At 34.9% G+C, this 21,106-nt stretch overlaps 3 protein-coding genes across 4 annotated transcripts; 1 reads left to right on the forward strand and 2 right to left on the reverse strand.

The window, feature by feature from the left end:
- Nucleotides 1-5,070: 5,070 nt before the first annotated feature.
- LOC140960809 (auxin transporter-like protein 3) lies at nucleotides 5,071-8,178 on the reverse strand. Its single transcript, XM_073419089.1, has 8 exons — nucleotides 7,927-8,178; nucleotides 7,604-7,789; nucleotides 7,304-7,416; nucleotides 6,971-7,154; nucleotides 6,719-6,816; nucleotides 6,284-6,491; nucleotides 5,874-6,131; nucleotides 5,071-5,456 (listed from the first exon to the last, which is right to left on the reverse strand). Exons 1-8 carry the CDS (start codon nucleotides 8,083-8,085, stop codon nucleotides 5,262-5,264), a joined length of 1,401 nt encoding a protein of 466 aa, XP_073275190.1. The 5' UTR covers nucleotides 8,086-8,178; the 3' UTR covers nucleotides 5,071-5,261.
- Nucleotides 8,179-9,926: 1,748 nt separating this feature from the next.
- Nucleotides 9,927-11,097, forward strand: LOC140961356 (pathogenesis-related thaumatin-like protein 3.5). The gene is made up of 3 exons (XM_073419829.1): nucleotides 9,927-10,040; nucleotides 10,211-10,874; nucleotides 10,965-11,097. Exons 1-3 carry the CDS (start codon nucleotides 9,977-9,979, stop codon nucleotides 11,095-11,097), a joined length of 861 nt encoding a protein of 286 aa, XP_073275930.1. The 5' UTR covers nucleotides 9,927-9,976.
- Nucleotides 11,098-11,116: 19 nt separating this feature from the next.
- On the reverse strand, nucleotides 11,117-16,660 carry LOC140961355 (chaperone protein dnaJ A6, chloroplastic-like). Of its 2 annotated transcripts, none has more exons than XM_073419827.1 (8): nucleotides 16,531-16,660; nucleotides 15,818-15,924; nucleotides 15,253-15,376; nucleotides 14,650-14,707; nucleotides 13,165-13,207; nucleotides 12,549-12,597; nucleotides 12,366-12,446; nucleotides 11,117-12,204 (listed from the first exon to the last, which is right to left on the reverse strand). In XM_073419827.1, exons 2-8 carry the CDS (start codon nucleotides 15,922-15,924, stop codon nucleotides 11,362-11,364), a joined length of 1,305 nt encoding a protein of 434 aa, XP_073275928.1. In that variant the 5' UTR covers nucleotides 16,531-16,660; the 3' UTR covers nucleotides 11,117-11,361. The 2 variants fall into 2 exon arrangements, with proteins under 2 accessions (XP_073275928.1, XP_073275929.1); XM_073419828.1 differs by having other exon boundaries at nucleotides 15,818-15,986; nucleotides 16,531-16,657.
- Nucleotides 16,661-21,106: the final 4,446 nt, after the last annotated feature.

The following is a 21,106-nucleotide window of genomic DNA, read 5'->3' on the forward strand; positions in this document are numbered from 1 at the left end:
GGTGTTTTGGTTGTTATGTTTTACGATACCATGGGAAATCCAAGTTTCAATCTTATTTTCGTTATATATAATTTAAACTAATGCTCCATCCTAATGAGCGTGTGAACTGTGAAGCCCTTGCACGGGACACATGCGGTGGTGACACAACTTGGCTTTATTGAATGCCTGTTTTCTAGAGTAGATACTTGGTTTTCAAATTAGTTTGCCTCAGTTTTTAGTTTAGTTATTAATTAATACATCGACTCGACTTCTACAAACAAAAAGGTTGTTGAGTGTTGTTTGAGAAATGATCAAGAGTTCGATTATCTCTGTCAAAATTTTATCGAACGACTCTGTCGCACAGAGTTTACCTAATGTCCGCATAAATTAATTTGCGAGTGTGTTAGGCACGATAAATACCGAAATCTGAATTAACATACAAAAACTTCTAACGTCTACTCGAGCAATTGTAAGCTCTCGGTTTGACGGTTAGTTCTAATCTCTTCGGTTAAGTATCGAAAGAAAGATTCAACAAATGATAATAGAACTAATTCATATCAAGATAAACTTTAATTACAACTTTAATTTACAACTAGAATAAGATAAAAACTAGCTCTAGAAGCTAGAAGTGATAATTTGTGGAATCTAGAAATAAAGCTAAAATTATGAACTTTAAAATTGCAAAAATTAGTTGCAGAAACTTTTACTGCTTCCTACTACCAGAACATGGGGCAGCAAATTCCTCCTCTTTCCTGCATTATCTTTGACCCTTTTTGCCCCAAATTCACATTCAAACTACCGATAATCACTACCCCATTTAACATAATTAATTTAATTGACCCCAAATTAATTAATTAAAATAATTTTTAGGCCATACATCTAGTTAACATGGTTTACATGTTAGTGTGTTAGCTCAAGATATTACTCAGTATACACAAAAAAATTAGAACTACGGGTTTCATCGTCACAAAAAAAAATGCGGTAAAAGCATGTTAATATTTTTTTCAATTAATTAATAATGGTGAGACGGTCTCACAAAAATTACCTAAATTGAAGGAGTATTTACAATTTCTAAAAAAAATATTCTTCAATCATCACTTAAAAAAAATCAGTGTATTTCTTAACTCAAAATTTCGAAATTTGTGTCCAAATTTTGAAAATATAAAAAATATTCGTTCTTAGGCAATAAACTATGTAAACTATTTTCCCTACATATAATTCATGCAATACAGTTACACATACGATATCAAAAAGTACGTAGCACCTAGATTCACCGAAAACCACGAAAATATGGAGGCAGAAAGAGTGCAATCCATATATAGCTTCAGTCTCCAAGCACAAGGACACGATTCCTCCAGTTTGTCCGGTCAGATAACGAGCAGCTTGCGGCCACCACCCTGCACGGGGTGGTGCTGCAGGTCCGGTCCTCCATCTCGATCATCGAACGATGAAGAAAACCTGATCAAACTCGTGGCATAACATCATGTTTTCCAGTATTTGATTGGATACATGTTGCTGCTAGTATCAATGATCAGGATTCTGCTCTCTTGGTCAATTCAATCGGGATTGGATTTTACTTTAAAAAAATTGAAAAATAAATATTTAAAGTGTACGGGACGGGACACCTTGACATCTACCTGGCTCATTAGTGTGTGTGTGTAAATTTGAATGGCCAGATATTATTAAGCAATGGAAAATACGAAGCTGTGCTCCAAAGATCCACTGTAAACAAGGACCAAACCAGGTGTGTCTTGGCCTGTTTTTATAGACCCGTCTCCAAATTCCGAAGTTGGGCCTATCGCTAAGCTTTCAGATGATGGGCCACCATAATATAAGCCCGATAAATATAAAGACTACGTTTATGCAAGCTCAACAAGATTCCCCCAGCGATCGGGGACAATGGTGCGGGTTTTACCAAATCTGAAACTCGCCCCGTTTCATTTTAGACCCACTTTGTTTTGGACCTTAAATTTGACGGACTTAGTTAAAATTAAATAATTTTTTAACTTTGGCAATTATATTATAAAACATGTTTAAAAATCATTGTTCTCTCCGATTAAAATTATTTTTTGCATGAGCTTTTAAATTACTTTATTTTTTTTCTAAATGGTTTTTATTTTAAAATAGGTTTTTTGTAAAAATTATTTATTAAATATAAAATTGTGTTTTTCCCCCACAAAAAAAAAAAAAAAACCCCATTCAAGCATCAGCTGCCACCATATATAAAAGGCCAAGACAGGCTTGGAACTTGTAATTAATAATAGGGATCGGAGAATTATTTTAATAGTTCTAGATGATTCGACATATTGTGTTGCTCACCTAATACTTATAATTTTATTCTAATATTTTAATAAAATTTAAATCAGTGGACTCGACAGAAAAATAAAAATTAAAGACAAGGAAACCAGAACTTTTTCAAAGGACTCCTGATTCAGAAAATGGACTTTATGGATACACTCTAGTCATTTGGAATTTTTATCCTAATTGTGTAAAGGAAATTTTTTATTTCAATACCGTAAATTGGTATATCTTGGATTTAGTAATGTAATATGTCAAAACTCGGTTTCATCGACTAACTTGAATATTGTTTATTCGACACTAATATTATGATCTTGTGTAAGCTTATATTGACAGCTAGTTCTAAGGTCATCTTCAATCCATATCCTCTATTTTTCATCCTTTATCCTCCAAAATAGAGATCCATGATCTCTATTTTCAAAAACATTCTCCAACCCATATCATCTAAATATTACCAAATAATCTATTTCTTTAATTTATTTCATTTTCAACCCATATACTCTAAATATTACCAAATATTTTTTTTAATTTATTTCATTTTCGAATACAAATAAACACAAATATAATTAATTAATTTCATAATATATTATTTAACTCAAAAGCAATATTAGATCGACCCCAACATGAAATGGGTCGACCCAAACTTTATCTTGGTCGACCAAAGCAGACCATGCTGCTTTGGTCATGCTTTGGTCGACCAAGCATTGGTGGACCAAAGCATATCATAGCAGCACAACCAAAGCATGGTGCTTTGGTTGGTAGACCAAGTACCAACCAAAGCAGATTTGGTCGACCAAAGCACGACTAAATCTGCTTTGGTCGACCAAAGTGTGGGTGATTGAGTCGACCAAGCTTGTGTGTGGGTCGATCTTTTTTTCTTCAAGCCACCAGTCGATCGATGAACAGTCAAACTTTCCCAAATTTTTTCTCAAAAGAACTATACTGCAATTTTAAAATATCTATTTTGTAATTATTTCTCAATACTCCATAAATAGATAATCACTGTTGCATACTTTAAAATGGAGGAAACAAATAGAGCACGGTTGGAGAAGATTTCATCCTCCATAATAGAGGAATCCTCTATTATGGAGGAAGGTTGGAGATGCCCTAAACAAAAATGAAAGTGAGGAATTGATTTGCCAGAATTATGTCCCGATTCCATTGTCCCTCCACACCACGAAAAGGGACATGTTGGGCAGTCCGAAATCACATGAAAGATTAGCGAGTGACTCGACTTTGATGTGTTGAAAAGTGTTTTTTTTAAAAAAAAAAAAGAGACGTGGGGAAGGCAAGAATAGGGGCCCAAAGCCATGTGCCTTATCTTCACTGAGAGTGTCGCAGACCTGAATTGATGATCAAAGATTTTGGTTCTCTGCATCATATGCTTACAATGTGTGTAAATCCAAGACATGGATGGATTTTAGGAATTTGGATAAATATTTATGATAACCAAGTTCAATGGATTGGCTTGTTTGTTCTTGTTATGCCATACCAAAAGTTGGATAGGGACTCGTGTGTTTGTGGGAGGTGGGTCATTTTCGTTTCTTTATTCGGGTGAATTATATATATATAGACTAACTTGTAAAAATTTGATTATTGTACGTTAGCTTATAATATTCGAATATGTTTGTTCAATCGCTTACAAGCCAACAAATTTTTTTATCCTAGGTCACCATTTTTTGGTGTTATATCAACGATTGAACAAAAATAACATAGAATACTTAGTGTACCAAAACTCATTAGTTCTGTTATCTATCTATATATCTATGTAGTGATATTTCTATGTTTAGTAATACACACACAGTTTGATTGGGTTGATTTCTTTTGAAATTTGGTTTTATTTAATCAATATACAAATTCCATCCAGTTTTATTTTTATAGTGAAAATATTATTTTTCCTTAAATTTTTTCTTTGTAATTATAAGGTTAGCGACATGATAAAATTCATTGATCACAAGTTTAGCTGATCGGAAGATTTAATCCAGATTTTATTGTGATAAAATAATGTTTGAATTTGCATCTATGTCAATTATTTAATTGACAAAAACTTGTGTGAGACGGTCTCACGGGTCGTATTACGGATCTCTTATTTGAGTCATCCATGAAAAAAATATTACTTTTTATGCTAATAGTATTATTTTTTATTGTGAATATCGATATGGTTGTCCTGTCACACAAATAAAAATTCATGAGATCATCTCACAAGAGAGCTGCTCTATTTAATTTGGGTTCCTTGTTAATCGTGCTTAAATTATTTGATTACACTTTAATAATGAATGTTAGCTGTATTTATTTTTATCTTGTAAAAAAAAAAAAAAGGTGATGTTAGCTTGTCAAACCAAGTGGTCCATTGGAGAAATCGCCTAACAAAGATTTTAAAAATTAGGACAGAATCCATGTCGCATTGACTCGACATCACACGTGGGTTCTAATATCTGAACATTTTGAAAGTCCCTACACAAAAGATCTATCTTCTTTTTTAAAAAAAAGATAAAAGATCTTTTTTTTTTCCAAAAAATAAAAATAAGATGTTGCAAGATCCCATTCTTATCAAAATTAAATATTTTTACTTTTTCCATGAATTTCATCTCTAAAAAAATAAATATTATATTATGTTATAATTTGTATAAATAAAAATATATTTTCCTTGTAAAATACATAACAAAAAATTTAAGAAATGGTGGATTATATATATAAATGCAAGGCCAGAAAGATTGGGTTAATCAAACAATAAATATATTCCCAAAAAAACAAAGGGAATTTACAGTACTTGACCTCTTAACATCCACCACATAAAACGAGCACACAGGCATGTTAAAGGAAATCATTACAAGAAAGAGTAATTAGGAAGAAAAAAGATGTTACAAATGGCATCCTTTTACACGCTTATAAATCCCATATTGTATGTAAATTTTGGTCTTATATTAATTCTAATACCATTAATTCTTGATATCATATTATATAATAATCTAATTAACCAACAATCAAGCTTTATGCTTAGGGCATTGGTAACATTTGGTGAAGAGTCCAAAAGTATCAATCTGATGAACAAAATTGACCATGCTAGCCCAACCTCCAAATCCAAACCCTACAATAAAAACCCATGCCACCACAAATATGTTCACCGAATACGAGCCAACCCACCCTCCAACAACTTTTGGAGGTCTCTCCACTGCATTCTGTCAACAACCAAAAAAAAAAAAAATTTAAAAACTAAATATTGTAATTGTATAAAAGAAATCAAGGGCCCCACACCGAAGACACACGTAGATCTGAGAACATATTGTTATAATTGAGTCTCGAACATGATATGTTAGTCAAACACCAAGTACTATAGATAAAAGGCATTTCTTGAAAGTATTTTCAAACCCAACTTTCTTTTATATATGTTTCCCCTCGACTTTTTTGTTTGTGGGGAGTGAAGGAAACGCATGCGTTGTCTATTTCATTATCTGCCTAACATTAATTTCAAAGTGATGATAAAGGTAAATCAAGAATCGTATGATTCAACTAGGAATTGAGAGAAAAAGTAATATTTTCTCAAAAAGTTTTTTGTTTGTCTTGAATAAAATCAAACGTTAAACATAGTGATATACCTCTCTGGCAGAAGCAGAAGCAAAAGTGATCATGTGAGCCAACGCAGGAATTATGTACACGGTGAAGCTAACAAGCAAAGATCCGACAGTTGAGTTAATTGGTCCGAAAAATGGAAATATAATGGCTAGAAACCATATCGGAATAACCACTGGTAATCTCGCTATGGCACGTTTCAATAAGCTTTTTGTTTCGTGTACACCGATGAACTTCTCCCACACGAAGTACAGAGGGGTGCAAGCGAATCCAAACGTAATAAACTGCACAGAAAATAAGAATGCAATTTTATTCAATGACGACATTATATGCTCTTGCTACGAGCATAGATGTTACATATATTCGAAGGTGGACTGGAATTAATTACTGCTTGTCCTGTTAGATCTAGTCTTGATCGATTATGCTCGAATTATACCTGATGAATGAGCATAAGGATGATAGCAGTGTCTCGAAATCGAGTTTTTGGTAGCAAAGCAAAGGCATTGGATCGGTTGAGGAGCATATCTCCGAAAGCCCAGTAAACAGCACTGGCTGATGGCAGGGTTAAAGTCAATACATAAATTGTTGCAATCAAGTATACTAGCTTGAACCTCTGTGGCTTCCACATTGCATGCATTATTTCCCTATATTAGTAGTTAAAAACAAAGAGCAACAAGTTCCAAAGTTCAGTTTTTGTACATAATCTCTTGCAAGGACTTCTGAAATTATAGATAGTTCAATCTTTACGCTATCATCGAACCCGCTGATCAGTAACTACTTATCAAGCTCTATGGTCAATAAATGGATTGACCATAAGAATCATGGTATTTTTTTGGAAATGCTGTATATTAAAACTTGGTAGGGAACTTACACTGTCACAGCATGGCCCCCAAATGTATAAAGAATATTTGTAGCCCCAGTAAAGTACAGAACCATTTTGGCAGGTGCCGAGTGCTGCACTCCCTCAACCTTGATTCACCAAAAATTATCCAAAATGATTTACATGTTCATCAATTGAAAAAGAACCAAGTTGATCGAGCCAAATGTAAACCTAGTTTAATAAATAGACATATATATATACAGTTATCTGATCAGCAAATATTGATGAGGAAAAAAAACTCACCTGTCCATGGAGAAGGGAAGCTATGGTCAGGTACCAGGCTGTGTAAGTTGTCATAATTAGTCCTAAAAATGACCAAATTCTGTAATTGTGGAATGAAGGGATAAACACAGTGGTGGCGCAACATGCTCCAAACACGTATGTCCAAGTTCTCTTATCAAGATTGTCATTTATGTAATAGATGTTACTGCAAATCCAAACATAAAATTATGAACATACATAGAATTATTACAACAAATAAAAGAAACACTCCTACTCGGATCGGCCATGAGATGATCCTTCATGAATTTTTAGAAAAAATATGTATAACTCGATAGATCCATCATGAGGAAGTACCTTGCACATGCTATGAGCTGAATGACAGATCCAAATAGAAGAAAAGTGCAGTTGAAAAAGAGGCCTATGTTTCTCCAATGCTTTCCAAGTAACCCATCAAGAACTTCAAACCACTGCAGATAATCAATCACATTTTCATCAGCTTCAAGAATATGCTAATGAAATTTAGACAAGAAAATTTTCGAGTAGAAAAAATATCAAAACCCCTCTCAGATCAAGAAAAACTCGAGAGAAAAAAAAGTAGCTAAAAGATAAAACTATAAAAAAAATTATATGATTAGCCAATGTTTTGATTAATACCTGAATTACATGATTTCTAAAATCAACCTTCTCCCTCTCCTTCCTAGTTCTGTATTCTACATAGAGAACACTGATAAGGTAAGCCGTCCAGCTTCCCATTAAACCATAGAACAGTTGGAAGGTAATCCCAGAAACCATCCCAAGTTGGGAAAATGAATAAGGCAACGTCAGCAGTACTTGTGCAACCTGTCCGTGTAAATAAATTGATTATCATAAAAAAAACATCGAACTAATTCGTTTCATACAATTGCTGCAAGAAAACACCATACAAATTACAGTAATAAATCTACATAAGCAGCCAGAAAAACTAGCTTAAAATGTGCCTGATTAGAAGCGCAGCTGAACCATGCATCATAAACTGAACCACCATGCCAAAACAGCATCGATAACTTGCTCTTAGTAGAGCTGGATTCGGTTTCTTCTTCCTTCTCCATCTCGACGTAGTTTCCGGCTACTACAGTCTCCACTTTCTCCGAAGCCATGGCTGCTGAACTATGGTCACTTTGTGTGAGAGGAGATGATGAGTGAAGTGTTCCTCCCTTTTCTGTAGTTCTTTGTGTGATATATATTGTTGTGTTTTAGCCTATTTTTGCTCCTTATTTTTGTGTATATAATGAGTGAACCCCACCTACTAATACGATGGGATAAATATTTCCTTTTTTTTTTAAATCAAATGTACTACTTCTGTATTAATTTTTTTTTAGTTGTATATATGTATTTGGACAATATTCCGTCTTGAACTAATTTTTGAAGTTGAATTAAGTACAAGTCTCAATTTAACATTATATCAAAGCCCAAACACACCGTTATATGTTGACTGTCATATAGACCGTATAATTTCGGTAAATTTCAAACTCCAGTTGTCTATTATTAGAAATGACGGAGCGTGTAAAATGTTTCAGCTGGATTAATTCCTTCAAAGTTATATATATATTTGAACAATATTTCCTCTTGATATAATTTTTGGGGTTGAGTTAGGTACAGATCTCAATCTTAACATTTTTCGACAAATTGTTTTGAAATGAAAATATACAATAAACTTGTGAATACATATTGAATAAATAATTGAATCATGTCTCTTCTCGACCGAAATTATATATCTTATTATAGAAACTAACAAATAGCGCATAAATTTAAGCTCACTCTAATCAAGATTATATTTCTAATCTCACACTGCAGGCTTTTTTTTAAGGTGTGGGCCTGACCTCGCATGGACGCACGAGCGGGATGGCCCACGAGCCCAAATTTAATACGTGGACAGGCATGAATACACGCAGCCCAAAGTATAAAGTATTATTACAAAAAAGAACGAAAAAAAAATGTCAATTACTATTATTTTTTAATTTGGAGGGCAAAAATTATTTAGATTAAAAATTAATGGAATATGGAGAGTATGATTATTTAGGGATAGGCGAAGTGCTTAACATCATTAATGCCACACGTGTGCCAACTGGATTCCCAAAAGAGATGCCTCTCCTGAAGTAATTTACACATTACCTTTTTCTTTCTTTTTTTTTTAATAAAAAAACAATCACTTTCTTTCGATCCTGTATTAGTAAAAAAAAACTACTCATTTGTTTCATTAATTTTTTTAAAAATCGATGATTTCGATACGAAGTTTTAACAAACATTAGTTATATTCTAGCACCCTCCGATTCAAGTACATTGAATAAGACAAGTGAAAGCTCTCCAACATTCTCCTTAATATTAATAATTTATTGCCACGCGTTGGAGTTGTAATTTGATCAAAGCGACAATCAATCGTTTACATAACTAATGTCTTTATCTACTCAATACATGACATGTATGTTATAATCACTTATTCAATCTTGATGTATGTATGAGTTGTCATAATTCATCATTCTGTACGCGTGTCATTTGTTGAGTTGATAGAGATATTACTCATATAAGTAACATCTACCAAGATGAATAGAAGAATTTTAAATAACTCTATTTTTAGAATTTTGAAAATGGATGGCAGGGTTACTAAACAAGTTAAGAATGTATAGGAGAATACTTCAAAAACCAAATACACCATTAGTTTAATCCTGACGGTACCCGTTCATCCATAAAATCTATATATATTCTTCTAGATTCATGTAATGGGTTCATGTCCAATTGTTAAGTAGAAAGATGAAATGGAATAGAATCCGCTTATAACTTGCGGCAAAAATTGACGAAAAGAATAAACCATCTGCTTTTATTTAAAGAAGTAATTAAAAACGATTAACTCTTTAAATTACACTTCCCTTGCATGCACGTATTCTTGATCTCCGTACCCTTCGCCTGTCCATGCATGCAATATTTAGGTGCCACTTAATGTTGTATATGCATGTCTTCTGCTTTTAATTTTAGAGCTCCGAATTAGAAACAATGGCAGCCTCTAGATTTTTTCATGTACCAGTAATTTTCTCCATTTTACTACTACTGATAACGGGTACTACTAATTTACTCTCTCTTTCGCTATTGCAAGTTTATGTCTTCCTCTATTATTCATAGAGAGAAATAAATCTTGTAAGAACAATGTTAAATAAAAATTTTAATAGTGGACTTGTTGCAAGATTAATGATGTATTGTGGGTTAACTAGTACATGCATGCGTGAGCAGGACTACAATTTTCGGAATGCGCGAGAATCTTCACCGTAGTAAACTACTGCAAGGAAACAATCTGGCCAGCCATCACACCCGGTGAGAACTTCGGCGGCGGTGGATTCTCCCTCAAGCCTGGGCAGACAGAGGTACTTGTCGCGCCAGTCAGTTGGTCAGGCCGTATATGGGGTCGAACCGGCTGCAACTTCGACCGGAATGGAAACGGCTCCTGCCAAACTGGTAGCTGCGGCACTTCTCTCAAATGCGCCGCATCAGGAAAACCACCAGCCTCATTAGCCGAATTCACGTTGGCTGGCACAGATTTCTATGACGTTAGCCTTGTCGATGGCTTTAACTTGCCAATGACCGTGACACCGATAAATGGGAGGGGGAACTGTAGTGTTGCAGGCTGCTTTTCAGACTTGAGGCTGAATTGCCCGGCTGAACTGGCCGTGAAAGGGGGCGGAAGGACTGTGGCTTGCAGAAGTGCCTGTGACGTGCTCAACACAGATGAGTATTGCTGCCGGGGGGTATATGGGAATCCATCTACATGCAAGCCTACTTATTATTCGAGGATATTTAAACAAGCTTGCCCCAAGGCATATAGTTATGCTTATGATGACCCGACCAGTATTTTTACGTGTTCCGGAACCGACTACGTTGTTGCATTCTGCTCATCAAGGTACATACTTTGCCACTATTGCCACATCCGTTTCTCTTTCGACATGAATTTTACACTGAATTTCCATGGTGATGGGGGTAATTTTTGCAGGGGGCAAACTATGTGCACATATCACAACCAGAAGTTGCTGTGCAGTGGATCAGTGGGATCGAGTCCCCGGTATAGATGGGGGATGACAATTCTTGCTTTTATAACCGCAAGTGCAATTTGGCATATGTTCTAAGTACTTGAATACAAATAAGTTTTTGGAACTTAATCTGATGGATTCACCATGTGGCTGAGTATTTGATTTATATTGACTTATAGTCTCGGTGTGAATCACGATGAATTCGTGGGTACGACCGAGAGTGTACGCACATCAGAGCATTTGAGTAGGAATCCTGAAGTTCTTATAAGTATATTGAGTAGATTTGCTCATCTGCCTTAATTAACTAAATTACTAGCCCCAATTATTATGGGTTATAGAATGCGTAGAGAAAACCACCACTTATCTCCTACCGTTGAGAGCCTTAGCCTTGCTCAACTCAGCAAGTTCTTCGATGAGTTTCCTTTCTTCCCCGCTTACACGTTTCGGAATCTCAACTTGAACCTTCACCAACTGGTCACCCCTCATATTGTTTCTGTTGAGAAGGGGTACGCCTTTCTTTGCCATGACAAGTGTTGTTCCCGGCTGAGTACCTGATGGAATTTTAAGGTCAACCATCCCATCTACCGTAGGTACCTTCACTGTTGTTCCTAAAATGGCATCGACATATGAAACCTTGCAGGTGTAAAGGATGTTGGTGTCATCCCTTTTCAGAACTGAGTCAGCAAGAACATCTATGATCACGAAAAGATCTCCGGGAGGGCCCCCTCTCTGTCCAGCATTTCCTTCTGAGCGAACCCTCAAACGACTTCCAGAATCCACCCCTGCTGGAACTTTCAAGCTGATACGCTTTGACTTCCTCACTCGACCATCACCATTACATGTGTTGCATGGAGTAGCGATTTCTCCGGTACCACCACATGCAGAACATGTCATGACTTGTTGGAAGACGCCTAGAGGGGTCCTCGCCGATGATACGACTTGCCCTTGGCCACCACATGTGGTACACTTGGTTGTCTTCGTTCCCGGTTTCGCCCCTGATCCATCACAGGTGCTGCAGCTATCGAGACGCGTTATGTCAATCTCTTTCTCCACACCAAATACAGCTTCTTTGAAATTCAAAACCAGATTATACATCTGGTCTTCACCTTCTGTTGCTCGGTTCTGAGAGCCTCTTCCTCCCATTCCCATGCCACCCATTCCTCCAAATAAGGACTCGAATAGATCAAACGGGTTGCTGAAATCCTGACATTGAAAGTAATATACGTTCAAGTGTTCATATACAGAACAAACTACTATCTAGGTTTGAACTCAAGATTTTCAGCCATTCAAACAAGCAATTTGTGGCTCCTCTTCTATGGTCTTCACTTTCCTATCGGGCAAAAAATCACAAACAAAAGACTTACCCCCATTCCTGCGCCAGCACCTTTAAGCCCAGCCTCCCCATATTTGTCATAAACGGAACGTTTCTCATCATCTGATAAAACCTGTAAAAAAAAATTACCCAATGTTTTTTCAGATTCTATAAGCCACCATAGCCATAACATGCACAACTGTCAAACATGAACAGCGAGGATGAAATATGGTACCTCGTAAGCATTACTAATCTCTTTGAATTTCTGTTCAGCTCCCGGCTCTCTGCAGTTGAAATACAAAATTTTAATAAACAAGATTGTGCCTGTCATATCAAGCAAAGACAATTATCACAAGGGAAACAATAGAATGATGAAGCTAATGTAGAGTCCTCCGTACCAATACGCTTATCGTCCTAAATTATAAAGTTCTGTACATTGACATTGAGAGGGTCGATGAATATGTATGCAGTAATATCTGTGGGCGAACTTCTTCTGCCGACATCGAAGACTTGTTTAAGGACTATAAACACCCGCTTCTAATGTTCTGTGATACTCCCTAGCATTTGCTAAGATTGCAGGACTATGAGATAAAAAAAATTATAATGGTTTAACCATAGTTTCATTAAATATGATGGTCTCAAGAGGAAAGGTGATTGATTATTTTGGCCTTTTCATTACATTAGGTATAAGGATCTAACCAGAAAGAAACGACTTTCAGGTTGTCTTCTTCTGAAATTTTATTTCAAATTCATGTTAAACATTCGTCTAACTGTTTACCAAGATCCAAAGTAACCAGACAATATCAATATCATAGTTGAACACCAATAAAAATCACAGTAGAACAACTTACTTGTTCACATCTGGATGATAGCTCCTTGCAAGCTTTCTATACACTGAAAAAGAAAAGAATAACTAATGAAACCTAATTCTAAAGTTTCCTTTAAAAATAAGAAACTAACAGAACATATTTAAAAACCCAGAGAGGTCCTCATTTCCAATGGACTATGGAGCAGATGAAGGAACGGAATCCAAATGTAAACAGCAAAAGAGATATGGCCCAAGGAACTCATTCAAAATCTACAAGCAGCCTTCATGGAATAAAATCACAAAACTGATGATTCTAAACCCAGATTCTGTAGGGGTTATTTCAAAATAAAACTATAAAGTAAGCAGCACAAATCAAAGAAAAATGAAAACGATTAGCCACTAATCGGGGAGACAGCATAAAAAAGTGTGGTCAATGAAAAAGATTTGAAAATCAGTTTCCAGCGTGAAAACTGAACAATGCGTGATGTAAATAGTGAGATAGAAATCAAATGTCATGGCTATATTTTCACATCTTCCAGTTCTAGTATATTACAATGCACTGGCAAAATAAATTTTATTGCAAAGAAAGGAACCTGTTACAATTACCGTGGACCTAGACCGAAAAGGGAAACAAAGGCCCAAGTCTCCATATTTGGAATTAACCATAAGCTTCTAGATTTGGGGGAGGAATAAATAGAAATGGGTTGTTTGGGGATAGGAAATTTTTCTGGTGTTAGTCTAGCTTGGGCTAAGGGCAAGGAGATTGAGTATTTCCTTGAGAAAAGGGACAGGGTAACGGGATTCTTTCTTCTTTTCCGTTCATTACAACGAGAGGATCAGTTTTGTTTGATTTCCATAATAATATATTTTCAATTTTTCATATATTTTATGTATTTGTGATAGTCCTCGTATTATAACCCCTCTCCCCCTTTATCTTACAGATAAGTCAACAAAGTACGGTAATATGTTAACATGTCCCACATCGGTGGATATATGGACTTGAACAATCCTCCCCCTGGAGCTAACTTTTGGGTCTAATCTTAACATGGTATCAAAGCCCAGACCTACTGTTTTGTGTTGGACTGCCCATAGTCGAGTTAGGTCCAAGTCCTAATCTTAACATGATATCAAAACCCAGACCCACCGTTATGTGTTGGACTGCCCATAGTTGGGTCACCTGTTAATGTCTCCATTTATTCATTCCTGGACGTGAGGGATGTGTTAAGATCTCTCACTTCGGTTGGATAGAGTTTCTGAGAGTTGCATATATGGAATTGAACATTCCTCCCCCTTGAGCTAACTTTTGGGGTTGAGTCAGATCCAAGTCTCAATCTTAACACAATATCTTAACAAATTTAGAAAAAGGTTGTTGACGTATGAGTGAAATATTTAAGTGAAGGGAGACAGAAGGAAATTCACAAGATTTGTCACTCCATCAGGGACATGAAGTAGTTGATAATAAGGATATTAAAATTAACAGGAAAAAGAATAACAATAGAGAACGAAAAAGAGCGAAGGTAACACTCACCACTTTTGATCTCCGACTTGCTAGCGTTTTTAGACACACCAAGCACCGAATAGTAATCCTGTGTGTAAGATGTTATTTACATGTGAAAAGCATAAAGAATGGAAGGATTCTCCACTCTCTTCTCTACAAAAATAAATCATGTAGTGAAGTTATCATAGAAGGTTAGCAGCACTAGTCACACTCTAAAAATCTCTTCCAGGATGGTCCTGTGCTAAACTCTCAATTATTAACCCGTTGTTGACATTAAAATATTCATACATCATATATCAAGTAACAGCGCCCACATAAGGCTTTTTGGTCACCTTTTTGTGTCACCAACAAGAGACCTTTGATCTCTTTCAAATATCACCATTTGAATTATTAGAATAACTCTTTTTGTCCATTATTTAAACGAAGTTTGAATTTATTAATTTACTAAATTTAATTTGATTTTATTGAGAAAATTTTACCAATCTTAAATCAACTTGATTGGATTGACAGCATATAATTATTCAAACTAAGCAGTTTACAACGCACGTCATTTGTGTGCTATGTAACTAATTTATCAGAAAATATGAACAAGGTCATCACGACAATAAACAAATTATTGTTCAGATATCTTACTCTATCAGCTCTCACAATGAGACGGGCTCCTCTTTTCGAAGCTAAACTGTTATATGACACTGAACCAAAAAGAGCGTTCAATGATTTTTGAGAAAATAATGCGGAACTCTGTGGTGCCAGCCTCCTGCACATAAGAAAGCAATACCATAAACGTATGACCACGCAATGATATAACATCTATTTAAGGACCTTTAAGCAATAAGAGGTAAATCAAAGCCTTATCGTATAAAAATCCTAAGATGTAAATACCATGTTGAAGAGTCTTAGTGAATAGAGTGAAATTGCATAAATCCATACATTCAAATGTACGGAAAATTTTGACATCTAAAAAGACCAGCGCAATCCTGGAAAATTCGATGTGCACAAAACATCAGTAGTGAGTGACAAGAGGTTGGTGAGACAGCGAGACCATAACACTGCCACATTACACATTGACCCGATTAAGGATATTGTAGATGCAGAAGCACAAGATTGAACAACGTTCTCGGTAGATGCAGCACCAAATAAAACTGAAGATGGTACCAAGTAAGTTGATGTGAAGAAAATTTTAGGGAAAAAGGCATACATATCTGAAGATGTTGATAATTTACTCGTAACTGAGTTTCTTACAACTGCTTGAGACTGAACTCCCCACCAGTTCACCTGTGTGCTTCCGCAAGGTATGATAGCCATCTTGACAAGCAAATTCGAAACAGTAAGGTCAGGAATGCACGATTTAGCCAAATTAAGACAAGCTGCAATCACAATAACATAGAAGATATAATCCAATCCATAAAAATAGATTATCTAAGACTCGTTAACCTGTAGCTATAGAAAACTTAAGTCACTCTAGCTATCTGAAATCATAAGGCCATATTGTGCCAATCAATGATAAAAAATCAAAAACTAAAATACAACTTCCAATTCAGTATAAAAATCTTTTGGGACAAAGGTTTAACATTTAATCACCTCTACTAATTCCTGTTTTACACGAATTCAGAAAATATTGATAAACTATACAAGAAGTTGAAAAAATAATTCAGAAAAAGATTCAAACTTTGCCTGAATTTCTTTCTCCCTTTCCTGTAGACTCCAGAATAACACGTTGAATACACTAAAAACTAACATTCCTAACAAGAAATGTACTCATTCAGAAAAATACACAAAATATAAGCTATTTTTTTCTTTTCTTTTCTTTTCTTTTCCTGCCCCACATCCGATAATGTATTACTGAACAGCGTTCTAAATTCTGAATAAAAAATCGAAAACATACGAACTGGTTATTAAATAATCTCATACCTTTAAACTTCGGCACTCTGATAATAGGAGAAAAGCGCAGCTGGAGAGGAAATGGGAGCAGCCAACAAAAGGAACTGAAGGGAGGGGAATCCAGGGGACAGAGTCGCTTACGCCTTTGCCTTGTACACAAAAATAATTTTTTAAAAAAATTTTATATTTTGTTTATTATTTACTATAAAATAAAGCTTTATTATTGTGAAATGAAATATAGATTTTTTAATTAAATCAAATGAAATAAATAATAATAATAATAAATACTTACTGTTATTTATTTTTTAAATTAAAATAACAAAATGTGTAGTATATACTTAATAGAAAGTTAAAAAAATATCAATTAAAAAGTTCAAATCCAATAATATATATAAAAAAAATGGAAATTATGTTAACAGAAGTTATAATTGGTATGAAATTTACCAGAGAAATTGAGTAAAAAAAAATTGTCAATGAAATTACAAATCCAATAATATTAAAAAAAAATATGTCAGTGTAATATCCGATATCACGTTAATAGATCAAGTAGTAACAAAAGATGAATTATAAGGAATTGGTTGAAATGTTACAAAATGCTAATTTAGACGTAACTTTCTTCCCCTTAAAATTTGCATTTGCTCCCCTAAAATTTTTAATATATTTTTTCTTCCACTACCATCATTTTTCTGGTTCGGTCCCTGGTTGTAAGTTGTATTTTGATGCTCAACGTGGCCCTGGAAAGTATAGACGTGAGTCTCATATTAACTTCCTTCCACCACATCAAATTAGTTTGCAAACTCAATAAAATTTTAGTTCAGGTCTGTAAAAATATGAAAATGATCAAAGTTCATTCTCTTTGATAGACATTAGAAAATACAAATTGAGCTTTCTGGGATGGTTTAAGATTCTATAATTTATCTTTTACTATAAAATGGTATTAGTAAAACTTATTCATTATCTTCGATAGGAATACCAATGATGCAAATGCCACTTTCTTGGATGGTCTTGAGGCTTTTACAATTTCATGTAGAGATTTGGTTTTTTTTTTTTTTTTTTTTTTTTTTTTTTTTTTTTTTTNATATATACTGGTTTTCTTGCAATATATCTTATGTGTGAAGATGTGCTCATTATCTTAGAAAGTCATCTTTTCTACACAGAATATAGTGACGTTTCTGCCTATCGATTATCATTATCTGAGGACGCGAAAGAGATCAATCAGCTGGTATGATCTACACTCACTTACAACATCTTTGTCAACATCTTTTTAGCTTTTATTGAAGTGAAAGCAAATTGCAGTGTTCTTGCTTTGCCTTGTTATGTTCAGTATTTTCGCTAGATCCTCCTCCTAATTTTTTTCTTTATAGCTTATTGAATTGAACATCTGATTTAACTTCCTTAGGACACAGAATGTCCAACCTCGAGTTTAACTTTCTTAGGACACATAATTAATGTCCAAACTCTTACTCTATTAGAAGATTTTTACATAATTAGCAGCTGTTATTGGACCTTGCTGGCTTCCTTCAACTCGGTTTGTTTGATTTTTTATATGTATAGAACTAATTGAGATTAGGGTCATATTCCACTTCCGTGGATTAGCTGCTTGAAGCCCGATCGTCCATTCTTTTTTCTAAAATGACTAATTGGTCAGACTGACCAAGCAACGTTCCTCGAGATCCCTCTCAGTGATATTCTTTTGCGAATACTCCCCAGAACTCGAAGATCATTTCGATATCTTATAACATATTCGAGGGTTGATTAAGGAAGAAAACTAAATACCATCAATCACAAAACTCCTAAAATCTTTCAAATAGTTTATGGTCTTAATCAGAGTCCATTGGTCTAATGCACTAGGCTCATCTCATGGCATGGAGGGAAAAGCCCTACGATTTCTATATCTCCCCTTCTACTGGCGCCAGTACTTAACGTTCAATTTGACTTCTCTTTGCTTCTTTTTCATTCACTTGGGAAAGACTGTTGGAAAATTTTGATGCTTAATGAATGAAAATTAAGCAAATTAATCAATGTGTTTGATTGGAAAAATTCGAAAAGAAAAACGAAGCTTAATGAACGAATATTAAGTTCGGTGGTTCTGAATTAAACTCGAAACGAGTTCATCAAATGTTGAAAGAAACTCAAACGAGTAGTCGGAACATGTAAGGGACGAAAAACGGAAAAAAAATTACTGTAGAAGGCGCGCGAATCGGTGCGCAGGTGCTCGCGCATGCCACTCATGCGCGCGGATCCGCGCACATGCGCGCGCGCCTGCCGAGAGCTGCGAGCGCTCTCGGCAGGAGCTGTTGAGCGGGCTCGGCTGGCGCTGCCAAGCGCTGCCGAGAGCGCTCGACAGCGTGCGCACAGGGGCGCCTGGACGCGCCCCTTCACGTTTTTTCGTGTCCCTTCTGGTTTTTCTGATGTTTTTTCAATTCCTTGGCATTGTTTGATGATTGTGGTCAGTTACAATGGTCAAGGGACACCATATGAATGAAAGATCATGTCTTTTCACATGAAAATCATTAAATACATGATTATTCAAAATCAAAAGAAAAAAAAAACATTACATCATTTTGCATCTTCTTCTTCTAAAAGAGAAAGTTTTATTCATTTCCTTGTGATAGAACTTGAATATTTGAGTGCTCATTATTCAAGTGTTGGAGTTATATCTTGGGAGAAGATTGCCACCAACTCTAGCACATTGTGAGGACAAATTCTTTTTAAGGAAAAAGTGTTCAACACTTGCCTTTACAAGCCATTATTTTTGTTTTCTTCTTGTTTTCCTCACATTTTTGAATACCCCAAACAACAAAGACATCCAAATATGGTGCAGAAAAACCTAAATCGATATGAATGGAAGATGCCCACGGCATTCCAAGAATTCTTGTTAGTTTGGCCAGTCTTTGGTTAACATCGTCCGCCAGTTCTCCTTTGTAAACCCACCAGACAACCACGTGCTTCGTAATCTGCCTAAAAAAGTAGGAACGATGCGTTTTTGGGATCTGTGTGTTCCTTGGTATGTTCACGTGCAGACTATAAAGAAAGCCACTAAGTAAGACTCTGGATGCTCAACCATATGAAAACCGTGTTGAGAATTTTACACGGATATGTTGGTTTGTCACTTTTTGGCTGCTTCTTGAAGTTGGAATGCTGCCATTTGTGTATTCACATCCTGAAGATTTTTCTCCACACTGCAATTCACATAATTTTGATCGATTTTCCAGGAAATGTATTTCTTAAACATTGCTCGGAATTGCGGTTGATTCCTCGCGACAGGGTTGGCGCCCCTTTTTTGTCAGCTAATTAATCTCCAGTTTCATATGGTTGACTTTCGTTTATACATTCAATATAATCCTTGGATGATGATGGATAGTCATATTCCGTCTAAATTTTGATTCAACGAAGAAGGAAAAAATTCAGTGACATATTTCATACTTCATCTTTGTTTTTTGTTTTAATTCAGAGACAGATTTCTCTGCAGTTTGCATTGCAATTTCACAGCCTATTATATTGACAAATAGATAGATGGACAGTAAATCAAATGTCTTCTCAATACACTAAGTAATATTAATCTGCGTATACATGCCATGATATCAGACACTGTATCTAAGAGAAAATAATATATGTAGGAGAAAATATTGTATTAAGAGACCAAAAGAAATCGAAATGTGAATGATATATCGGTCGTGATAAATTTGTTTCGATAAATCCATTATTTTAAATCTGAATTAATTATTTTTTGCATCATCGTGATGGGTGATGGATTTAAGATATACCAAAGAGATCCTCCAAACCAAACAAAAACTAAGATTATATACACTGCATCATGATTAGTAAAAGTAGAGAGATGCATATCCCTTTCTTTAAGGTGAAAAAAAAATTGATATGATTTAATTTTATGGTAAGTCGTCTATGAAAAATTTACATCGACTAGGGCCAGATAATAAATTAGGTTTATAAATATGGACTCTGGAGCAATCGGAGTCGAGGTAGGCTGTCCAATTGACCAATGATTAAATTTTTTTTTTTTAAAAAAAAAGAGTGAATTAGTTTGCACAACATTAATCTAATTTATTCTTGGAAAAATAAAATAAAATTATTAATCTGTTTATTAATTACTAATATTCCTACATCCTAGAAACTGACATAATTTCCTTATTGCAACATTGGATATGATTGTGTCATTCTTAAGGCGGACACTAAAAATGTGTGTTGGGACTAATTCGGTGAAATTAAGAATAACTTATGGCCCTTGATTAATTTCTTTTTTAAGGAAAATTTAAAATAATTTTTCATTCCACTTTTATCTCAAGTTATTAATTATAGCTAGTCAAACTTCCAAAATCATCATCTTTGTTATTGGATTTTACTATTCCTTTATGTATTTATATTAATTTTCAATATATAAAGTGATTCTTATGATTATCCAAAAACCGATAAATTTCGTTGCATTTTATGACTTAATCTTCATCAGTAAAAATGAAATTAATCATTTATCAAAAAAATGTATAGTGAAGTGAGTTTGATTTTAATTCGGATCCGAAAATATTTTAAAATCGACAAGTCTTAATTTGCGGCCAATTAATGACGAAATTGCGAGGGAGTTTTTCGATGT

The sequence above is a fragment of the Primulina huaijiensis genome, chromosome 16 (genome assembly GCF_012295235.1).
Source record: "Primulina huaijiensis isolate GDHJ02 chromosome 16, ASM1229523v2, whole genome shotgun sequence".
Taxonomy (NCBI): domain Eukaryota; kingdom Viridiplantae; phylum Streptophyta; class Magnoliopsida; order Lamiales; family Gesneriaceae; genus Primulina; species Primulina huaijiensis.

Bases quoted from the DNA above. Each gene is read 5' to 3' on its own strand.
- LOC140960809 (XM_073419089.1), bottom strand. From the start codon at position 8,085: ATGGCTTCGGAGAAAGTGGAGACTGTAGTAGCCGGAAACTACGTCGAG. The intron at 7,155-7,303 runs GTACTTCCTCAT...TTGGATTTGCAG, and splicing joins CAGCTCATAGCATGTGCAAG to TAACATCTATTACATAAATG. The intron at 6,817-6,970 runs GTGAGTTTTTTT...TGGTGAATCAAG, and splicing joins CTTCCCTTCTCCATGGACAG to GTTGAGGGAGTGCAGCACTC.
- LOC140961356 (XM_073419829.1), top strand. From the start codon at position 9,977: ATGGCAGCCTCTAGATTTTTTCATGTACCAGTAATTTTCTCCATTTTA. The intron at 10,041-10,210 runs GTACTACTAATT...ATGCGTGAGCAG, and splicing joins TTTACTACTACTGATAACGG to GACTACAATTTTCGGAATGC. The intron at 10,875-10,964 runs GTACATACTTTG...TAATTTTTGCAG, and splicing joins GTTGCATTCTGCTCATCAAG to GGGGCAAACTATGTGCACAT.
- LOC140961355 (XM_073419827.1), bottom strand. From the start codon at position 15,924: ATGGCTATCATACCTTGCGGAAGCACACAGGTGAACTGGTGGGGAGTT. The intron at 15,377-15,817 runs GTATGCCTTTTT...TCTTATGTGCAG, and splicing joins TTATCAACATCTTCAGATAT to GAGGCTGGCACCACAGAGTT. The intron at 14,708-15,252 runs GTAAGATATCTG...TCTTACACACAG, and splicing joins TCATTGTGAGAGCTGATAGA to GATTACTATTCGGTGCTTGG.